This window comes from Centruroides vittatus, unplaced genomic scaffold, assembly GCF_030686945.1.
Source record: "Centruroides vittatus isolate TY-2023 unplaced genomic scaffold, ASM3068694v2 contig_970, whole genome shotgun sequence".
Classification (NCBI taxonomy): domain Eukaryota; kingdom Metazoa; phylum Arthropoda; class Arachnida; order Scorpiones; family Buthidae; genus Centruroides; species Centruroides vittatus.
The window spans coordinates 2,854,558-2,873,627 of NW_027122643.1; the positions used below are offsets into that span (position 1 = coordinate 2,854,558).

The 19,070-nt window shown below is 25.3% G+C and overlaps 1 protein-coding gene across 3 annotated transcripts in view; it reads right to left on the reverse strand.

The window, feature by feature from the left end:
- LOC136985427 (cell adhesion molecule Dscam1-like) overlaps window positions 1–19,070 on the reverse strand; it is a 71,378-nt gene that overhangs the window by 43,827 nt on the left and 8,481 nt on the right. For 2 of the 3 annotated variants that reach the window (XM_067282707.1, XM_067282706.1), the window contains exons 3-7: window positions 10,529–10,690; window positions 10,303–10,458; window positions 4,247–4,540; window positions 3,808–4,074; window positions 3,226–3,633 (exon numbers count right to left, since the gene is read on the reverse strand). In XM_067282707.1, coding sequence (XP_067138808.1) covers window positions 3,226–3,633; window positions 3,808–4,074; window positions 4,247–4,540; window positions 10,303–10,458; window positions 10,529–10,690 — 1,287 coding nt within the window. The remainder of the gene's footprint in view (window positions 1–3,225; window positions 3,634–3,807; window positions 4,075–4,246; window positions 4,541–10,302; window positions 10,459–10,528; window positions 10,691–19,070) is intronic. The other variant, XM_067282708.1, reaches the window with a different exon arrangement.

Genomic DNA, 19,070 nt, shown 5'->3' on the forward strand with positions numbered 1-19,070 from the left:
TATAGTTAAAAATGTAATTAATGTTAGCAAAATAAATTAAATCAATCTGAGAAAGGATATAATGTAATATAAAAGTTAATGCGGGTATTTCTCCAGCTGAATATTAATATTTTCAGTTTTTTTTTTCTCTTCTTAGTACATTATTCTATTATTATTCTATGCATTTCTAGTAGATCGGTCACGAAGAACACAGATAGAACCCCAACTACAAGTGTGAATAAAATATTTAGTTCTTTTAGTTTTTTTCATACAGCAATTACTTTTATTAAAATTAAGAAATGATTCTTTTAGATAAACTTTATTTTTATTTTTTGTTTTACTTCTATTTACAGTCGCAACTTTTGCAGGTTTAACTCAACTTTTATGGATTCGATTATTCGTAAGATTGCCATTAATGATTAAATAGAAATTTTTTCTTTGTTTTTGAATTTTGCAACCTATTGTAAAAAATTGCAGACTCACAGGCTTGAGCCAAAAAACGCAGAAAAAATTAAAAAATAAGTTTAGCAAGTCATAAATGTATGAAATGTATGTATTATTAATCTATTTTATCATTTACTACCATAAATATATATACACATACATAAATTTATGCCACACTTTGTCTCAATATTAGTTAACCCTCACTCACATGTTTGCCTCTCAGTGTGCTGAATATCTTGTATTGTTCGCAACTTTTATAATTAAATTTATAAATTACAGTACTGTATTGTATATAATTGTATTTTATAAACTTTAATAATTTTTTTTACTATCTAAATACTGTACGAGTACATGTATTGCACCGCTTATTGTACAGTACGTGTATTGTATTGTCTTTCTCTCTCTCTCTCTCTTTCTCGCTCCTTCTCTCCCTGTCTGTGTGTATGTGTTAGCTTACATTGTTGATAATGTAATTTTAAATATTAAAACATACTATTGTTGCAGTACAGTGCATTGTTTTTACTTTTTCGTGTGTTAAATATGGTCAACACTACTAAGAATTAAGGTTTGAGAGGCTTAGAAATATTCGGGTTTTTCCATTTTCGCGACGGTTCTGCGCCCCTAACAATAGCGAATTTGGAGTATTGACTGTATTTTAGTTTTCTATCTCCAATGCAACATCTCTTTAATCAAATTTTATATTACTTTTAAATTATGCAAAAATTTAAACAGATAATTTGAGAATATAATATCGTAAGCTATTTTAATGTCTTTTTTTCTCTTTAATTCTTTTCACAAATTAGAATATTGAAATATTTAAAAGTTAAAATACATTTCTAATGTTATTTACATCATTCGCATTTCATTTATTATAAACGAGCGAATAAAATTTAATTCTTCGCAAACGTGATTTAGTACATCAATATCTGATTAATGTAGAAAATACGTTTAAAAATAAAAATATATTCTAAAAAAACCTTATATAAGATTAATATAAATATAACATTGAAGAATATTAAGTATTCAATTATCTAGATTTCTTCCGAGTTTTTCTTTTATTATTTCTGGAAGACATTTTATTGTATTATTTTCTAGAATTTAATTTACGATGAAAATCACAAAATTCTAAATTATATTACTGGAATATGAATTAAATTTTATACAGCATTATTTTATTTAATCTTAACATTTTTATTTATTTAACATAACCAGAGACAAGCAATAATATTTATTTTTCGAACATGAAAAAGGTATTCGGTAAGTAAAGTACGTTTTTAAATTTGACAAAAATTTAAATTCTTTTTTATTTACAAAAATACGAATCATAGAAGTTGTATTGACAGATTATATATATAATATCAGAGATGTCCCTTATTATGTAATTTTTAAAGAATTCTATGCTATAAAAATAGGCCTGGCTTTCAAATATATAGCTATTGTTGATAAATTTATATTGACATATAGTTTCAGGGGTTTCTGCACCTTCGAAATTCTTTAGAAATGGCTCGAGGGAACAGAAAGTTATTAAGGAAGTGACATGGACAGGGAGGTCTTTAAAAGCCTTTATTTCCTTAGGAAATCGAGTTAAAAGTCGTTATTTTCTTGTAGATGTCATATAAAAAGGTACCGAATAGAAAAATGTCTGTTGTATATCAAGTAAATTTTTAATATTCGACCTTAGTACCGATTGAACGAAAGTAAATACTTGTGACAGTGCCAATATATTTTGTTTTATATTGATGTTATAGAATTGAATAACATTAAAATTACTTGCTTTATATATTGACTAATAAATTTATTGATTATATATTGATTATTATAAAAAAAATACATTGACTAGTCGTGAATTATAAGTACAGATATTTTAATATCAGAAAATAATATATAAATTGGTGATTCAATTATATTTCTATTAGAAAAATATTTTGCACACTAACAACGTTTTTCCATTTACCGATATACAAGAAATAAATTCAAGTATATTTCGAATGTAATACCGTGTCAAATATATAATCATATAAAAATAAATATAAATCAAACATATAAATATTTAATGCTCCTACTTAAAATTTAGCAACAATATTCGCTTATTCGCATCCATCTTATCTAAAGAATGATAGCAACTCGCTGGCAATTCCCAAGTTGCTAGGCTCGAGAGAATCCAAAATTGAGCGTTAAATCTCATTTATTCAAACTTATTTAATAAATCACTCATTAAATTAAAAAAATGTAGATAAAAAATTCTTTTGAGAATTCAAAAAAAAAAAAAAAAATTATTTATGATTTGATTTATTAGACGGCAGACATAACAGTCCTTTAACCTCTAAACATCGGAAATCGAAGTTCTTCTTGAAGGCATCTCGAGAACAAAGGAACTTTGTAATCAGCTTAGCAAATGTACTCGATATCTTTTTGCCCGGGGCAATTGTCTTATCTTGACATTGTTGATCATAAGAAGGCATATAAGCTTTACTTCTTAATCCAATATCTTATTAAATATCTTTATAATTAATAAAATGATGTCTTCTAAAGTTTTGATTTATTAGCAGGAAATAAATCGGAATATCTTAATTTAATATCTACATCCCCGTTTCAAATTTTGATTTAATTAGGCTAACAATAATTTTTTCTAAAAATTGTGACTAATTTATTAATTTTAAATTTTAATTAATTTAAACAACTTCCATTTTTTAATTAATTTAAATATTGATTAATTTTAAAAAGTAATGTAGTTTCTACTCATCATTCATTAAAAATATCAAATTTAGAATTTTTATTAATTTTATAAAGGAAGAAACTCACCTCTTTCCCATCTCACTGACTTGATTGGGTGTCCAGAAATAGGACAATGAAGAATTAATGTTTGACCAGCTATCACCGTACGGTTTCTCATTGGTTTAATGTAAGGGGGTCCTCTAATATATACAGTAGCAGAATGAGAATCTGTGCCATAATCATTGGTAGCTTTGCACTCGTAGATACCTCCATCGGCAATTTCTGTAGCACTTATATTCACGTAACTAATAACGATGCCATCTCTACTAACGTAATCACCAACACGCAATCTACCGGTATCCTGCACTGGAATGCCATAAGTAAACCATGTGATTTGCGGAAGTGGATTACCGGCTGCAGAACACCTAAGAGATATATGATCACCCGGATTATACGTATCTTCCTCGAATTTCAAAATTATACGTGGTGATTCTGCTGTTTAAAGGAAAATAATTTAATTTTTAATACGGAGTATCGTCGAAATAACAAAAATTTTATATGCTGATAACTCAAAGCATTTGATTTAAAAAAAATTCCAATCAAATGGAGATAAAATCAATTTTCTCGAAGACAAAATGAAACATTTTCCATATATAGTACTTGACTTACATGCAATGCTGAGATAAGTAGAAGCTTGAGCAGATTCTTCCTCGTTGTATATATAACATTGATATATACCAATATTCTCTCTCTGAACAGAATTGATGTGTATTACATTCCCAGAGATAGTAATTCTTCTGTTGGACACAACAGGCCTTTGATTTTTCATCCATTCCATATTTGTTATTGGATGACCGGTTGTCGTACAATTAAATGATACGGAAGTTCCAGAACTGACTTTTTGATGTCGAGGCCAAATTGCTGCCCTTAGCGGAACTAAACAAAAACATAAATTAAAAATAAATCAATTATTGTACTTATAAAAGTTGGACATTTTACATTCTCGGCAAACAATTTTTAGATAGAAAAAAAGTAGAGCAGTTTATACATTATTATTATTTAACTTAGTGGAAAGTTTTCCATTCAAAAACATAACTACACACTTTACCTCTTACAGTCAATTGTAATTCAAATTTAGTTTCGCCCATATCGTTTCTGGCTGTGCAAATATAAATTCCAGAATCGAATATTTCTGCACGACTGACGATTAAAGTCCCATCAACTTGTTCTATTCTGCGATCCAGAGCAACATAAAGTAGCTGTCCCTTGTCCCTCTTTTGCCATTTATAGCTTGGTGTAGGGTACCCTTGGGCAGCGCAAGGCAAGAGTGCTGTATCCCCTTGTTTCACATAAACATAACGGCTTGAATGAGTTATTCTTGGTGGAACGCTCGTATGAGGTTCTGCAATATTCAAAATATATGCATGCAATAACTTATAATTATTTTGTAAAAACAAATACAATTTTTCAATTACTTTGTCTTTTATTAATAGACTATCTCGTCTTAAAAGATTTAATTATTTGCATAACACACAATCAATACGTTATCATTAAACAATAAAAATACAATTAACAGTTCAATGTTATAAACTTTATAATTAATTCGAAATACATTTTTAAAGCAGCACTTAGATTTATCAAGAGTATTTTTTTTTAAATTGAAATAATTACACAAATTTTTGTATTTTAAAATGATAGAAACCATTTATATAATCTTTTCAATCTCTTTAGAATAAAAAAAAAGTAAAATAATAATAAAAGAAAGTTTACTTTTGTAAATTCGAATCTCTCGTTTTATCTTACAGAATTTCAATACGATTCAATAACACGAAGAGAAATTCAAAATCCAATATTGAAATAAAAATCATAAGGGAAAATATTTTTTCCTAATATTAAAAGAAAAATACAGCTATTTCGCTAAAGCATTTTATTAAAGAAAATTGGATTTTATCAAAACATATTTTTTTCCACTTCTACTTTTTGAATAATATTCAAAGTTACAATGATATTTAAATAATATTAAAATATCACTTTTTTTTTCATTTTAACCTTCCCGATTCATTGCACAACGTATTTAATTACTAACTATTTCACAAATAATTACAATATTAATAATCTAAATAACTTTATTTTATAAACATTTAAACTCATTTAACATTAATTTTTAAGACTTTTATTTAATTTTTATCATAGATTATTTATTGTATAAATATATCGAATTTTTACATCTTTTAAAATTTTGTATCAGTTTCGTTTTAATTTTTATAAAATCTTAAACACGTACATTATTTACATTGCATAAGATTAATTATCGATATTATTAACATCTTATTTGAAATCCAATTGCATTTAAAGTAAAAGTAGTTACGATATTCATTTGCTAACTTTTGAGATGAGTCTAGAAAATCTTTAATGCACTAAAGCACTATAAACTTCTTTCCACATCAAGAAACTTTCTTTCCATCTATCGAAATAAGAAGAGCCTGAATAAAATCTTTTGTCTTTCTACATCATTTAGTATAACTTAAAATAAACTTAGACCTTTCAATCTTTATCTACTTCCAACGTATACACAGTCTTTGAGCATTCGAATCGCTAGTTTCAAAAATTATTAAATAACTTTCTAATACATTTATGTATAGCGATTAATAAAAAGAAAAATCACAACGTTTCGTTATTTAATCATCTAAATGTCATTAATTAAAAGTAAATATTATTTTAGATAAGTCGACAGATAAAATACGTAAAATAACAAATCGCAGAATTAAATTATAAAGTTAATATCGAACTTTATTTATTTTCGAGTTTTAATAATTTCTCATTATAAATAAATTACTTAACATTCGATCTTTCTTAATTGAAATAATTTTAATTTACGTCCTTACTTCACATTTGTTTAATTACAGTTAAGAGAAATTTGTTTTTTATTAATTCAGTTTATTTCGTTCTTTGAAACTGGAAATGAGTTTATAGAATTGATAGATAATTAAATTTCCATTGATGTTAATTAAGTTATTTTGTCTAGAAAAATAAACAGAATTATAAAATACATCACGTGTTCAGCCTTTAACATTTAAACAGCATATCAATAGTAATTTGCACGTTTGAAACTGCACAAGTTATCAAAGTATGAGTGGATTAATAATTATACAACTAATTTACTTCTATATTTCAATTTACAAGTTAATTGTAAATGTGACACTTGGAAATATTATTCAGAATTCTCGTATAGGCCTAGTTGGAAAAATTTTGAAGTTTTTATACAAGAAAATATTATAAATGATATATTTAGAAAACATGAATTACTTTTTCTTAATATTACGAATTAAAATGAATTTTCTGCCTTCTATTACTAATGGTAATTAGTATTCTTTATGAATAATTCAGTAATCGGTAATATACGTAAGAATATATGCAAATTATTATAAAATTGTAATTATAAATTTATCTGATTATCACATCGAATATTTCTTTCTGTTGATTTTCGAATTTATTTCTGTTACGTTTGTTGTAAGCAATTTTAGACAATTAATCTGTTTGGTAGCTTACACGAGTATCAACAACGGTTAATGTTATTAAGAGATTGGGGTTTTAAAGGTTCTTATAACGTTTAGGAATTAACTGTAGAAAAGAATTGAACAAGTATAATTGCAAATAAACTATATAATGTAGCGATAAATTAAATTATTTTCTTGTTTTATTGCAAATAACATCAGCCAACTTTAATGTTTCGATATTGATAATAACAAATAAATGCAATTTTCTTGAATTATTTTTTCAATTTCAATATTTACTCTTGTTTATACAAAAACATTTATTACTGTTTAATTAAAATTATAATAAATAATTAATTCAGCTTTTTATTATTTATATAAGCATATAAATTTTAATTACATTAGTCGAAATTTATTATTTTTTTATACATTTAATAATTTAAATAACAGGAAAATTATATTCAATAATAATTTGTCAATAAAATATTAAATGAAATATAATAAAAGTTAAAAATTAATATTAAACTAAAGAAAAATATTTAGTAATTTATTAAAATTGATCATAAATATATCACAAAAATATTTTTAAAATAGAAAAATAATAAATTAAACTAACTCCAGATATTGCATTGTGACCAATGTGTTATATATTTCTCCGGTGTTTTCCTATACAAAAATCTGAAAATTGATATTTTAAATTTAAAATGTATATGTTATAGCTTTGAATTATTATTTTAATAATTTTCATATATATTCAAAAACTTTCAGAAATACTATTTTTCTCTTAAATATTTAAAATGCCCTCATATATCAAATGTGTACTTTTATAGAAAAAATATAAAAAGCTTCACTTGAAATTCATTTCTCTCGATTTATATTATAACATTTTCTGTATATTTTGTTTGTCCTCATGAATTTTTGAAGTTATTTATACGCCAACTAATTTATTCTCCGAGGTATTTAACGGCAAAAATTTTTCTAAAATTCAATTTTAATGTATTAATTATCCGTCTAATATCCAACAGAATATATTTATTTCTCGAAGATATGTAATTAGCGTATTTTAATATTAACGATTGCCAAAAGTCGATGATTTTAATAAACATCGATTAATAAATAAAGAGAAAATGTTTTATGTACAAATGTAATGTAATGCTCCTGGAGTGAATTTTTAAAGGTTTTACATTAGAAACTTAATAAACTCTTCTAATTTCTTAACTGTTTAAACTAAATAATGTATTTTCGAATAGTAGGCCTATTAGATTTTATTAGTTATATCATTTAAAGTCTTTTAATTAAATTCAGTCGAATGCATCAGATAGGACTGACCAATGCTCGAAAGGACTCGAAAATAATTTAAAATAAATTGATTTTCTTCCTCCGTTTAAATTTTATTATTTATTTAAAATAATGAGAATTAATAACAATGCTGCAATGTATACTTGATGTTTAATTAAATTGAAAAATGAAAATTCACTCGTTCGTTAATTGAACGACTACATGAAATTTGTTTTAATTATTTTGAAAATTTTGATATTTTTATATTTTAATTTGATTATTCTTAAAATACACTCGGACATTAATATTTCCTTTTCTTTATTTATCTTAACGTTTACAGGAGATTGTTTTTTGTATTAAGAGCAACCTCAATCACAAAAATGCCTTAATGTTAGCACTAAAAAATAAAAGAAGGAATGGAACTTGCTGGCTAAGGAAAGACAAGAAGTTCTAGAAGCTTTGATATAAAAAAGGGGGAAAATCATCGATCTGGCTCTACAGATGCCAATATTAGAATCTACGTAAACAAATTTTTTGAGACTAAGTGTAACCGATAAAGACCAAACAGATATGTCTGTATTTAAATAAGAGTTAAATACACTTTTTACCAGAAGAATGATATTAATTTTATATTTTAACAATTTATCAAGTTTATGTTGAACGAAGTTTCATGTATTTAAATATAATGGAAATATTAAAAAGAGGTTTGAACGTGTCAGTTGCATTCTAAAGACATTTCATATAAGTTAAAAGCTTATTTTTTTTATAAGAAACAATAAAATATTATCGTCCATTATCAACAATATTTAAATTTACGCTACACTTATTTATTACTGAAATAATTTCTAAATCTACTGTATATTCCTGGTGATAAAAACATTTAGATACTGAACATCGAGTTAGAGATTTTCTTCAGAAACTGATTTTTCAATTACGAAAATTGGGCATTTTTGAACGTACATTACGCATATATTTAATAATGCAACTTATATTATTAAATTTACTCTATTTAAAGGATTATTGCGTGTATACATCGCTCTATATCGCTTGTAAAAACAAGAAAATTTTAATGATTCTGTAAATTAGAGCTTTCTACGTAATGACACCGTTTAATAATTATTCTTCAATTATAATAATGACTAAAAGCTTGTATATAATTAAAAAATACTCTTTGTGATAATTTAAGAGTATTTTTTCTCTTTAATTATAGAAATGATTTTCCTTAATCGATCAAAAATAAGTTTGAAGAATCTCCTACGATAGTATAACTTATTTTGTATAAAGTTAATCGATAAATTTCGAACAAATTCCCACATTTCTTTCGTTTTTCTTTCTTTTTTTTAAACTTCAAAGTAAGCAAAGGATCTTTCATCATCTCTAAAAGTTCCCAATAACAAAACAACATCTACATTCATTAACGGAAAGACGTACATTTAGCGAAATTTAAAATCGTTCAATTCTCAAAGGATGAAAGAGCTTGGGGAACGGCACCATCTGTTAGTAGCGTTAGGCAAATTAAATCAGAATTACGATTTACAGACAACAACAGAGAACAGCCATTAGGTGTTAGGACTTACTATCTCCACTGGGAAGGTAGAACTGTAGATTGCCTGTTCCTATAACGAATACGAAGAGAAAAAAATAACGGCAAAGAAATAAAGCAAACTTAATATCAGATGGTACATGCATACATTTCTTTGACATTTTTACTTAATCCCGCTCATACAGAACTACGCTGGATCTCCTTTAATCCGTGTCCTTTTTATGATGAGGAATTTATGCTCCAGTTTATTTTAAAACAAAATCCGTTCGGTAATTTAAACGTCAAGTTTTAAAATAATTAATTTACCACTAGAAAATAAAATGTAATTAAGATTGCAGTCTGAGTAATGTAAATTTTTAAAATCTGAAGAGAAATCAGTTCGGAAATGACTATAAAATAGCCTATATACATTGCAAGATGTGAAGAAATAAGAAGAATCTGGAACTTTTCTCCTTAAAATTCGGAATGGTATCCAAATCTCTCGTCTATTCTTCTCGATGGATGGGACACAGTGCATTATTGATGGAAAGAAAACTGAGAGATGTTCATTGAACATTTCGAGCGACAGCAGATTATAAATCGAACAGAAGTTTTAGGATTTTCCGAGGTATTTTCTTCTATTATATTCTTCGATTTCCTCGCATAGCCTAACATTTAACATGATCGTCATTTTCCGATGCTGACTTAATTTAATTACTTTCTGTATAGTGAAATCATTAATCTTAATCATTTTAAATGAAGGAAAACTATTAATATTAATGATGGAGGGTAATGTTTTCCAAAGAAATTCTGCTAACGGCGAAGAAGAAGAAACTTACCTTTATTTTTATATAGGATAATAAATATTACCTGTCACCACCAATTTCCCCGTGTTGATGCTTTCCATGTTTTTTCCCGTGATAGAATTTTTCACTCGACATCGAAACTTAGCATGACTGTCCTCGTGCCCAACGTTCCTAACATGAAGTTCTCCGGATGGAAACAACACAAACTTCGTTTCTATTGCTGCGTGCGATAATACAGAACAACAATGAATTGTAGATCGACGTTTAAAGTCAAATATTTTTATGCCTACTGAAATTATGTTGAGGCGTTATTACAAATCCATCGTCTCGACTCCAAGTTATAACGGTGAGATAATCCCTAACGTAACTAGGTACTTGACATCTGATGACAGCGGTATTTCCATAGATTACAAATTCATCATACACCCTGGCTTCGTAAGTCTGAAATATAACTGAATTATATACAGTTATTCAGATGTTTAAATGGTTTGGTAAAGAAGATTCAAATAGCTGAAATTTATGGTCAAAATATCAAATATCTATAATTAAATAATAAAAATATTTAAAATATATTTATATAGAAAGGTTGCCTAAATATTTTAAAAAATGCCTTTTATATACTGATAATATTTTTAAATTTCTGTTAAAAAAATATTTTAGCATTTGATTTTGTATATGAATCGCTACTATAATATTAGCTTAATTAAACAAATATGAATTGGGCATTTAGCCTCTATCACGACAAGGAGATCAACAAGAAATTAATGTTGAGATTTATAATTCCTGTTTATACGAATGTTGAAGAATTGAAAATTTAAAGGAAGTTAAAGGAAACAAATTGAGATTATAGAAATGCTACTAAAGCACAAAGAGGTACAGCGTATTTTTTATGCATGGGTAGTAACATTAGGAAAAAAGCACAGATGTCGAAAAATGGAACAAAATAGCAATCTATCACGAGGATTAGATCTGCAATGTTACTCCATACGATTTATATTTCTAATATTTGCATACTAAAAACAAGACATTTATAAACTTCCGTTTTATATAAAGCTTCGTTATATGACGAAGCTTCGCTTTATATTCCTATTTTTATAAATATGTATATTTAAAAAATATATTTTTAAACAAAAAACGCAAATCGATAAGATTTAGGCAACCTTTCTCTAATATATCTTTCAACATCGTTTATTTAATATTCAAGAGAACATCATTTATACTAAACTTCTATAAAAATAACAATAAATAAAAGCAGAAAGCTCTTTCAATCTTTTTATTTTTCAATAATATTTGCCATATTTCATAACGCACGCATCGCGCAGGAGAAACGTTATAAAAATATAATTGAAATAAGTATAATAAAAATAAGCAAACGATCGTTTTCAGCACCCATAAATTTATAAACGGAAAAATCTTAGAATTTTCGCAATTATTTACGAAGATCGAGTGCGCTGTTATTTATATTTGACATTGAAAAATAGTACACATCCGAGAAAAAATGTTAGTGATCGGTAAACTTTTGAACGATCCTCGGCTTTCCAAACTGCCAATTCTTTTGTTATGGATACGACAAAAATATTCATATTTATAGATATTCTTTCTTGTATATAAAGCAAGTTTCACCTTTACAGGAACTTGCAAAACGTAGAATTCCACAAATACTTGCGATTCGGTGTCACACTTATCCGTATCACATCACCTAACTATTCTGCAAGGGTTTCGGTTTTATCCGCAATTCTGCGAAATTCCTTCAGTTCGTCTCAAAGATATCAGCGCTTAATTCAGAAGGAATCTTGTTCATCCTCACTTAAAATAGTCTCATTATTGCTTCAATAAATACAGATATATTGCACGTCGTTCGCTTGTTTTACATATTAATAAATGTAAAAATATTCATACAATGATCATTGTATTTTTATCAAATAATGAATCTTTCGATTCTTAACGTTTTTTCCAGTAATTTTTACGTTAAAAGTTTTGAATATGGCAGAGTATTTTTAGTTTGAATTTAAATTAATTCATTTGTGTTTAAATTAACAACTTTTACTAATTTATAATAATTAAATGATAAAAATTTATTCACAAAAGTAATACTTAAGTCAGAAATCTGTTAAATATGACTTATAAATATTTAATGTAATAATATAATTTGATTATTGAGCTACATCTTTTTAACTTTATCTTTTTTAATTTTAACTTATTTTATCTTTATTTTAACAAATACATGAATGGAAAATGTTAAAATTTAATTACATTTCGTTATAATTTTTTTAAAATTACATTTTACATTCTATACTTTAATGTTAAACGTTACACTTCCGTGTTATTTCAGTGTTAATCCTTGGATTTTCTGTTTTAGTTAATTATAGTTTATATGCCAGAAAAAATGAAATAAAATGAAATGTATTCGCTAATTACATAACTATATTAATATAGTGAAATATTAACTTTAATTATTGGCTAGATACTTAGACAAATCTATCAAATGCGGTTAATTTTTAGAAAGCATTTATGAATATTATTAATGCACGAATTGCATATCAGTTTTAATATTAATTACGAGTAATGAATATGAAGTCGTCTCTAAAATGAAACCATTAATTTTTAAAAAGTATTAAAGTTTACGAACCTACTTCAATATTTAACTTAAAATTTTAAATATTTTATAATTTTCTTGTTCCATTTAACATACTAATTAGAATTTAATGAGAATAAATATAGTAAAAGTAATTGTTAATTAAGAAGTTCGTAGAGATTGACGAAGTCGTAAAAATGTTTACAAAATAAGGAAAATGTTGTCCAAATTGAACCGAGATTACGTTTTGTTTCTTTGTCGGAATAAAAAATCAACGAAGACAATATTTTTGATAAAATAAGTTATGATTATGTACCGAGCCGAGGGTTCTAGAAACATTGTAAATATAAAAATAAAAAGAATTATGAAGGATTGACAAGATACACAAAGAAAAAAGCTACATGTAAAGACGAATTTTCTTGAAAGATTTCTTAAGACTTTATGAAGGTCTGAAATATATATATATATATATATATATAATAAAAAATAGTTGAATAAGATAAAAAAGAAAAGAGGACCAAGTTGGATCTGGCTGCATTTATCTCAGACAATTTGAAAGAGGATATGAAAACTGTTATCGTTTACGTCAGAATACAGAAAGAATTTTTGAAATGTTGGACAAAATTCAATTTGATAGGAACCGTGTATTTCACACCCAAGATGTATGATATATTAAAAACTGAACAAGGAATGTTTTCTTTAGAGATGCGATCTAAACTTAAATACTAACTTCTTGTGAATTTAATATTTTCATAAAATATCAAACGGTCTTTTTTTTCTATTGAAAAGTAACAAAATTATGAAAATTATGATTAAATTAACAAATTCTTCGTAAAACTTTAAAAAAACCGTAGCATAAATGTAACATTTTTGGTTTTTTTAAGCGAGATAAAAAATTTTGCGATCATTTTTCAACCTTTATTAAAAGATCGGAAGTTTAAAAAGTTCATAATAAACTGTACAATAAATTATGCCATAATTAACTCATTTTTTTATTTGATATATACTTTTCTTGTACTTAGCTTAATTTAAGCTATTGAATTCCCCGCAAAGAAAAATTCAAATTGAATTCAATCAACCATTACATATAAAAGAAAAACTTCTCCAAGAATTAATTAGTCGTTTGCAATCGATACTTTAGTAATCAGATTTTGTTTGTTTTGTTTAAAGAGTAGACAAATATCTATTCTCCGTTTTTCAAATAATTTTATACAGTAAAAATTTCACTTAATCAAGAACCTGAAGGTATTTTTTTTAAAATTATTCTTTTCTTCATTATCATAAATTCGCTTCTAAATTAAAGAATTGCTTATTTTTTAATCTTTATTTATTATTTTAAATATTTTTATAATTATGTATACGATTTTAACCTTTAAACAATTGAAAGATATAAGGCTAATTACACAGTTTACATTAAGGTTTAATTATCCTACGCAAATTTTGAGGATAATATATGTGATATTTTATAGAACTAAGCATTTAGGAAGTTATTTAATAAAGATTTTACTTGCTGACTTTCCTCGTTTAATTTGCATGATGTTAAGCTGCAGACATGTGGATTAATAACTGCAAATTTTGGAAAAAAGATATCCTGCAATAAGCTAATGAACATAAACTCGAAAATCGTCTTTCCAAATAATCTAAATTCTTTAATGTACACTTTTTAAATTAATTATTAATATTTAAATGCTTTTGAATATTTTAAAAATTGATTTACTCTATTATTTATTTATCATTTTCATTATTAACTTTTATTAAATTTGGTAAATAAGCAAATATACGAAGTATAATTAAAGAAATTAAGATATATCTAAAATAAATTGATATCATACAACAATTATTTAATTCTATATATTTTATATTAAATTGTAATGTTATCAAATGTAAAGAAATTGAAGTTTTAAAAATTTATTTATAAACTTCAAATAAAGAAGACAAGAACTTAAGAAGAATAAATAATTGAAATGTAATATCATTTTTTTTTCCAGGCTTTAACTTCAAATTTCTATTTTGTTAAAGCTTTGATGAACTAACAAATTGAAATTTGAAGGAAAACTTTTTTCCTGTATTGAGGTAAATTTCATTAAATGGTTAAGGTGTAATAAAGAATTAAAACTCCATATAAAAATTCTGTCTTATAGCTTTATACTATTATTTCATAGAATTAGAAAAGGACTTTATAAGTTTTAAAATTTAGTTTTAAAAAAATTAATGGAAGTAAGTTTGGTTTGTGTCACACTCGTTTAGAAATTTAGATTTAACTTCTATACATATCTATTTTAATTTATATTTACTTTGTAAGTTCTTCCTAATATATTATTTATGTTTCTATTCTAATTTATATTCTGTTACCAAGTTCTTTCTGTCTTATAAACATCTCTCAACAACTAGTTTATAAATATTTTACGATTGAAACGGTCAATATTATAAATTATTTTCTTTGATTTCAATACATTTATTTTCTATTTACTCTATTTTGTAGTTAACTTCTATCATTTTTAAGGATTTAAAATTTATGTTTATTTGTATATGTTATATCTAATTTTATATACATATAGTCTAAAGTTTTGCAAGATGGCAGGTCTTTCTGTAACAGTTAGTAAATAAATAAATAAATGAATAAGTAAGTAAAATGCTATAAAGGTAAATTTTCATACTTAAACATAAAAATATTTTGTTTTTCTGGAATAGAATTAAACAAATTTGAGCTATTTAAAAAACTTATAAAAAACTTTTAATGCACAATCAATAATATATATTTGTACTTAAATGATGTGTAATCATGTTTAATTCATTCATAATAAACGATAAAACTCGGTCTTCAATATATTTTTAAATATTTAAAGATTAAAAGCACAATTATTAATGAAAATTTACATATTCTAGAAACATAAAAGCTCTGTAATTAAAGTTCGAAGTTTATCAACACATCAACAAAATCTGATAAACGTTCAAAACCTTAATGTAAAATTGAACAGAATTGAACTTTTTTTTAGAAAAATTAAACAATTAAATGTACTTATAAATTCAGATTTTATCAACGAAACTTAATGAACAATCAAAAGTAATGTAAAAAAAAAAACATAGAAATGAAACTTAAAAATTGAAAAGTTGTACATTAAAGCTTCAATTTTATTAAAGCATAAACATGTTAATATGCAAACCTTTAAAAATTTAAAAAAGGATATGTAAACTTTATTGGAAAAGGAATTTAATTTTTTTTTTCATTCTTTTTAAAAGAATAAAAAAATTGTTATCGCTTAATGTTCTTTTTTCATCGTTTTTTATAACATATAATCAAAGTTTTTCAATACCTGAAGTTTCTGTAAGAAATTTTGTTAAGACAAAAATTTTAAATCTACAGAGAGCGATTGGTCTGAGAATATTGTTAGCAAAGAGATAATAATCTAGGTGTTTTTCTCACAGACTGTCATTTTTATTACTTATAAAATTCGTTTGGTGTTGCGTTTAAAATATATTGGACCAACTTCTTACTCATATTTTTGTTGTCACAAGAGAGATGGTCGGTCGTGATTATCAATTTTACTATTTTTAAAGTCAACTTCTTGAATTTTAATAAGTCCGCTTTCAATGCAATAGAATATCTTATTAAGTTTAGAATAACAGTATGAATAACTGAATAAATCAAGATGAAATAGGAAACTCCTACTCGCTTCCCCTTTACTAAATACATTATTTTGTTTTAAATTCTGAAAATTATGGAAATGTTAAATAGTTATATATTTAAATCATAAATAAGCAAACGTGTTGATATTAGCATAATTTGTAATTTTTAAAAAATAAAAACAAAACATTTTTTAAAAAGTTCAGAATTATGCTAATACTCACACAATTAAATCTCATTCCAATATCGAACAATGAAGTTAAAGTGAAGTAGTGTAAAGTGGACATTATGATACGGAATCTGTTCTTAAAGAGAATTTCTGGTGAAAAGTTAACGTTACTGATACGTTGCCAATAATGATCGATATCGGTAGCAATAACAGGAACATTTTCCACCTCAATCGATGAAAAGAACAAGCGAATTGACGTGAATCAGTTCCCATGGTATCTACACCCCCAAAACCTGTCAACAAAATTGGTTCAAGCTGTTTCGCCTACCTATTATAGCAAACTGTGTGAAGTATGAGGTTTCCCGTTCAATTTCCAAATCAATATTTTAACCTTTCCCTTCGATATTTTCAACATAATATTTACACTTCAATACACTTTACTGCTTTAATAAATATCTTTAAAACAATTCAAATTATGCCAAATATTAAGAGATTGTGAAAAGTTTTAACTTAAAAATAAGAATTGTAATTTATAGACTTTATTCCGTATTAAATTTTCAATTTTATTCGATAATTTTTTACAGATGACAGCTATGTTTTGCTCTTTCTAATCCCAAAGGATTTTACAGTTTTCTTTTTTCTTTTTTTTTTCTATTTCTAGAATAAACTTTACTCGGTAAAATTGCTATGATGTAAAGAATTCGAAATTAAATCTTAGATAAATTTATATCAATATAAATATTGCAAAATATAAAATTTAGATAAATTGAATGCATTCTTATAATATATTTTCGCAAATAAAAATATATAGTGTTTAACACTATATATATATATTTTTTTTATTTATGTTATGTAGATGACAATTCATTCTTCGAAAATTTGTGATTTTCTGCATTATTCCCTTAACAGTAAAAGCATTTTACGTGAAAGATAAATATTCATTTGTCATGAACAAACTTCATGTTCAATTTCGAAAAGTTTTACTTTTCCAGTCAATCCAGATATTACAAATAGAGAATATTAAAGATAATGGAATAACGTGAATTTTAGCATCCCTTAGGACACTTTAAGCACTTGCAATCGTTGTAGCTATTTTGTGCGTGAGAATATCGGTCTTGCGTGATGTTTTCCATTTTATTTCCACTATCCATTCTCATTCTACATTCTAATAAATAATTTTCTTTAATTTACTCCACATAATATTATATTTTCTCGTTTTTTTTATTGTTATTTCCTTTCATATTATCCAGTAGCGTGTCTGCTTTAAAATAAATCCATTTTGCAATTACTAAAATATTGAGAATTACATAAAATTGCATAAAATATTTACTGTTCGTGATTAGAAAATAAATCTTTTCTTTTTAATAATTGATAAAAAAAATATTTTTTTACTTACTGTATCAATAATTCTCTTAATTACATTAAAAGTTTAATTAAATATTGAACAGAGTGTACTGTACTGTACATTATAATACACTAAAATGAAAATGATATTATGCAATACAACAGTTTTTTTAACTATCTTAAGCAATAATTCAGTAGATAATTTCGAGATGATGAGACTGGTTTACAAATTGACATTACATGCGGTCCTAAGGCAATGAAAGAAACATAAATATAATATTCACTACCATCAAAGGAATGGAGAAAATTACTTAAAAGACTTTTCTCTAGGGTATGCAATGTTAATTAAGCAAGTATGTTAGATTATGTACAAGTTGATATAAAGATATAAGCAACGATACAATTTTAAAACTGAAAAATTACAAAACAAAATAGAAAAGCTTTCAGGCTAAGTAAAGTTTCATAAAATATGAAAGAAAAATAATTAAATAAGTTATAAAAATTACTTTTCTAGCTGTTTGCATGTCTAAAACTAATTTTATTCAATTAAAATTTGTTTAACAGATACGAAAATTTTTATTTTTATATATTCTCGGGCAGAAAGAGCTTCAACAATAGCGTTTTTTTAAAAGTAAATTCATTATTTAAAGCGATTATTTAATATTAAAATTTCATCACAAAACTTTGCTAACAAAATTAATTCGTTCATGTATATAGTGATTACATAAAGTCATTAATTTTTAAAATATCTTACTATATTCTATTTTAGAGAAGAGAAGTAATCTTTCTGATTTAATCAAAACTTTTATTCTTCTGTGGATTACTACTTTCATTTATCGATTTGCTTTATCACGGATGCCAAATGGATATCCTCAATTCGTTTACTCCTCTTCACGACGACAATCCTACTCTGCTATAATAATTCATATTAACTTCTATCGCTATATAATGTACTAAAAAGATATTCTTAAAAGGTTTTCTGCACTTTCGACCACCAAAACTAAACTCTCGAATTTGCATAGAGTTTCTAAATCTTATTTTTAGGATGCGATTAAAAGAGAATCACTTAAGTATTAAAGTGGTTATTAAAGTATGGTTACGGTTATATTCGACATTTAT